Below are 3,983 nucleotides of genomic sequence, written 5' to 3' on the forward strand. Positions count from 1 at the left end.
ATTCAAAAATGTATGCACAAATTGTTTTGTGACATTGGTTGCAATCCCCACAATGTGTTAGCACTCTCTCCCTTTCCCTTTCCACCCCGAGTTCCCCGTGTCCATTTGTCTGGGTTTCCTGTCCCTTCCTGCCTTCGCGTCTTTGCTTTTGGGCAGGTGTTGCCCACTTGGTCTCATCTACTTGATTGGACTAAGAAGCATGTTTCTCCTGTGTGTTGTTTTTTGTTTCCAGGCCTATCTAATCTCTGGCTGAAAGGCAGGCTTTGGGTGTGGCTCCAGTTCTGAATTAGGAGGGTGTCCGGGGGCCATGGTCTCAGGGGTTCCTCCAGTCTCTGTCAGACCAGTAAGTCTGGTCTTTTTTTGTGAATTTGAATTTTGATCTACATTTTTCTCCCACTCTGTCAGGGACCCTCTATTGTAATCCCTGTCAGAATGGTTGGTGGTGGTAGCCGGGCACCGTATAGTTCTTCTGGGCTCAGGCTGGTGAAGGCTGTGGTTCATGTGGCCCATTAGTCCTTTGGACTAATATTTTCCTTGCGTCTTTGGTTTTCTTCATTCTCCTTTGCTCCGGACGAGATGGGACCAATAGATGTATCTTAGATGGCCGCTTGCAAGCTTTTAAGGTCCCAGACGCCACTCACCAACGTAGGATGTAGAACATTTTCTTTATGAACTATGTCATGCCAATTGACCTAGATGTCTCCCAAGACCATGGTCCCCAGCCCTCAGCCCCAGTAACTTGGTCCCTCAATTCGTTTGGATGCGTCTAGGAAGCTTCTATGACTTTGCCTTGGTCAAGTTGTGCTTATGGGATTTCTTAATAACTGCACTCACATGTTTAACACCCAAGCCCATTGATCACACAAACCAGAGGCCCACAGAGATTCCCAACGGTGCAGAGTTTAGCAGTAGGAATAGGAAAATATATCTTGAAATGTTAACTAATGCTGACTTTAGGAAACAACTGTTTATTAAGAATCTGTTAAGCGTAAAAGACTCCTATATACTAATGGTGGAAGTAGCAAACAATGTCCTGGATGACTTATCATCTAGCTGAGGAGATAAGCTGCAAATGAAAAGTTAAACATGAAGATATTTTAATAAATAGTGTGGCAGGGCCATATAAGAGCTAGGGAAGCATGTGACATCCCTGTATGAGTAAGATGGACACCGGCTGCTGTAGGATTTCAAAGGAAGGGGCTGCGCTGGGCAGGGAAGCCCTTGTGGAGAGGTGAGATGTGAGAGGGACCTTGTAGGACAGTTATGCTTTAGATAAAAAAAAAAAACACAAGGGAGAACATTCCAGACAAGTGGGGATGATATAGACAAAAACCTTGGAGAGAGGAAAGCCAAATCTGGTTAGGAGACAGTGAGGAAAACTATTTGTTTGAAGTAGAGTTCATCAACCAGAATAATAAGTGGATGTTGGAAAGGTAGGTTGGAGAACAGGCTAGAAAACATTAGAATACTGGGCAAGTGTGGACTTGATCTACAGGCTAGCGATTTCTAAACTTTGATTACATACCTCTATCAGTGAACACAATTTTGGTCACGCACCCCCAAAACATGTAACATATATACTTGTATGCATTATCACTATGCCTGTAAAGAAACACATAAAACCAGACATTTCAAACTGATAAGTCAAAGAGATTCTAATAGTTTCTTCTCGTACTCCCAATAAATTGTTCCGTGTACCTGAAGGTACCCTACACTTTGGAGGTCCTTGCTCATAGGCAATAGGGAGGCAGTGAGCCTTCTCACCCAGGGGTGAGCAATAGAAGCAGTGCTTGTGGGGCACTGATCAGAAGAATGGGGTGCAGGAGGCAGACTCAGGTGGGCAAAGATGAAGCTGCACTAGGTCAGGTTCCAGGCACAGGTGGTGAAAGAGAAAACACAGAGATGACTTTAAGAAAAAAAAAAAAAGAATTTAAAGATAGTATTTGGAGAATGAAGAGGGTGCATGGGTCAGTGTGTAGAGGAAGACAGAGCAAGTGAGGAGCAATCAGAGAGGACATGCCTTCAAACATTAATACAGTGCCCACGAGAGCACGCGACTTCCACCAGCAGGACCTCGAGAGACACAGGAAAAGGACAACCTTCACAAGTTTGACAGTCATCCTTAAAAACCCCAGATAATTTTTTTTTTTATTAGAAAGGGAAATTTAGAAGGAAATGAAGAATATCCTATGTGTTAAATCTCATTTGTACACTGTACGCTGGGATATCTGAAAAGAGAGTCACTGTAATCAAAATTATTATCAAGGAGAGAGGGCCCATTATTTTCTGCTAATTCCTGGGCCCAGCAGAGAAGGGTTTAAATGATGCTGATTAAAATACTGGACTGCCCAAGAGAGGTCTGGTGAAAGCACAGACATTTCTCCTCATGAGAACTGCAGGAAAAACCAAACTGCGTGACCTGCATGAGAGTGAAGGAAAGGAAAAAGTGCTTCAAATTGGCACCCTATAGTGATACACTCAAACGTAAAAACACAGGCAGAGAAGAAGAGCGCTCTCCAAATGAGCTATCAGAAAGGAGCTCTTTCACCAGCATTACCCAGGATCCCCAAGCCAGCTCAGACTCATAGCCCTTCCCTCTCATGGTCTGATTGGTCCATGAGACCGTCACAGGCTAGACCAGTTTTCAGTGACTGGTGTTCGGTTTTTCCCTGGGGATGAGGATATGTACCAGCTCCCTTAATTTCTTGTGATGAGGTATCCACGCACTTTTGTCCATTCTTCATTATAATCCGTAGTTTAGTTTTGCAAGACTTGGCAAGCCCGAAGGCTATCTGAGATCTCTGAATAAAACTACCTTTTGCTTTCAGGGATCTGATCTGTGTTCCATCTCAGCAGCACAGTGCACTAGCTTCAGTGCTGACCAGACACACACAAGTGGCTGTCCAAATGCCACTTCTCTGTAGGCCAGGGGACTAGGCTTACAGTGAGTGCTATTGTGTCTTGGAAACTTTTCACCCTTAATCAATGTCACAACCCCAAAGAGGTCTGTTAATTCCCCCTGCCCACTCCCAAACAAAGCCAAAGGGGACTGTGGGGCACAGCTTTCTGAGAAACCATCATTAGCTGGAAACAGTCCTACAGGAGCAATGAGGACAGGTGCAAAGGAGAACATGACAGATAGATGCCAGACCCTGGGAGTGGCATGGAGGTGAGACAAATGCAGAACTGCCTCCAGGACCCCCACTTACCAGCTTGCTTTTGACCAACTTTTCTATTGCACTGACAAGGTCTGCAGCCGTAGGGACTTCGGTGGGGGCCTGCCGGGCTGCTAGCAAAGAGGACGACTGCAAGACATCAGGTAGCAAAGGAAAAAGCAGATTAGCAAGGAAGGAGGAACAGCAATTAGGAAGCAAAACAGAAAGTCCAAAGCTCAAGGTAGGCGAGGAGAGCAAAGCTGTATGTTTAGAGGGAAGAGATGACAGAGGGAGATGGGGGTAGCGTGGGTGTGTGAAATGCCTGCTCGACCCCTTGTCAGGTATCCTGGCCAGCAGCAAAGCATGGGTGGGCCAGGTTCTCCTTCATCAGGCCTCCAAAGGAGCTGAGGGGAGGAGTCGCTGAGTTCCCCGGAGGCCAATAGGTAAGGGCTACGTGACTGCCCTGAGGACAGACAGAACTTTGGCTACTACGGGATGGTCCATTGCTGTTCCAGGAACTGAAAAAAGTCAATAAACCCAGTCTCAAACGTGTCCGAAGAGGAGAAGGAGGACTTGCTTCACTGTAGCCTTAGCTACAGATGTTCACTGTGTGCCAAGCAAAAATGCTAGCGAGATGGCACTTAGAGAGCAGCAAGCTACACATCCTCTCCCTCCCCATTCACACACACACAAATGCACGCACGCACACACACACACCTGCACACCTCTCCATGAAATCCAACAGATCAGATCAGTTGCCACTGAGTCAAATCAGCCATTAAAAATCCTGTGGAGCAGCTTTTGGTAAGGCCCCCCCAAACTGAACAC

At 46.1% G+C, this 3,983-nt stretch overlaps 1 protein-coding gene across 3 annotated transcripts in view; it reads right to left on the reverse strand.

Annotated features, from left to right (window-relative positions):
• The window catches only part of KALRN (kalirin RhoGEF kinase), a 789,193-nt gene that overhangs the window by 76,062 nt on the left and 709,148 nt on the right, over window positions 1-3,983 (reverse strand). For 2 of the 3 annotated variants that reach the window (XM_023728787.1, XM_004373615.1), the window contains exon 4: window positions 3,210-3,305. The exons of the other annotated variant lie outside the window; for it this stretch is intronic. In XM_023728787.1, coding sequence (XP_023584555.1) covers window positions 3,210-3,305 — 96 coding nt within the window. The remainder of the gene's footprint in view (window positions 1-3,209; window positions 3,306-3,983) is intronic. 3 annotated transcript variants of the gene reach the window in all.

Source organism: Trichechus manatus, unplaced genomic scaffold, assembly GCF_000243295.1.
Source record: "Trichechus manatus latirostris isolate Lorelei unplaced genomic scaffold, TriManLat1.0 scaffold00026, whole genome shotgun sequence".
Lineage (NCBI taxonomy): Eukaryota > Metazoa > Chordata > Mammalia > Sirenia > Trichechidae > Trichechus > Trichechus manatus.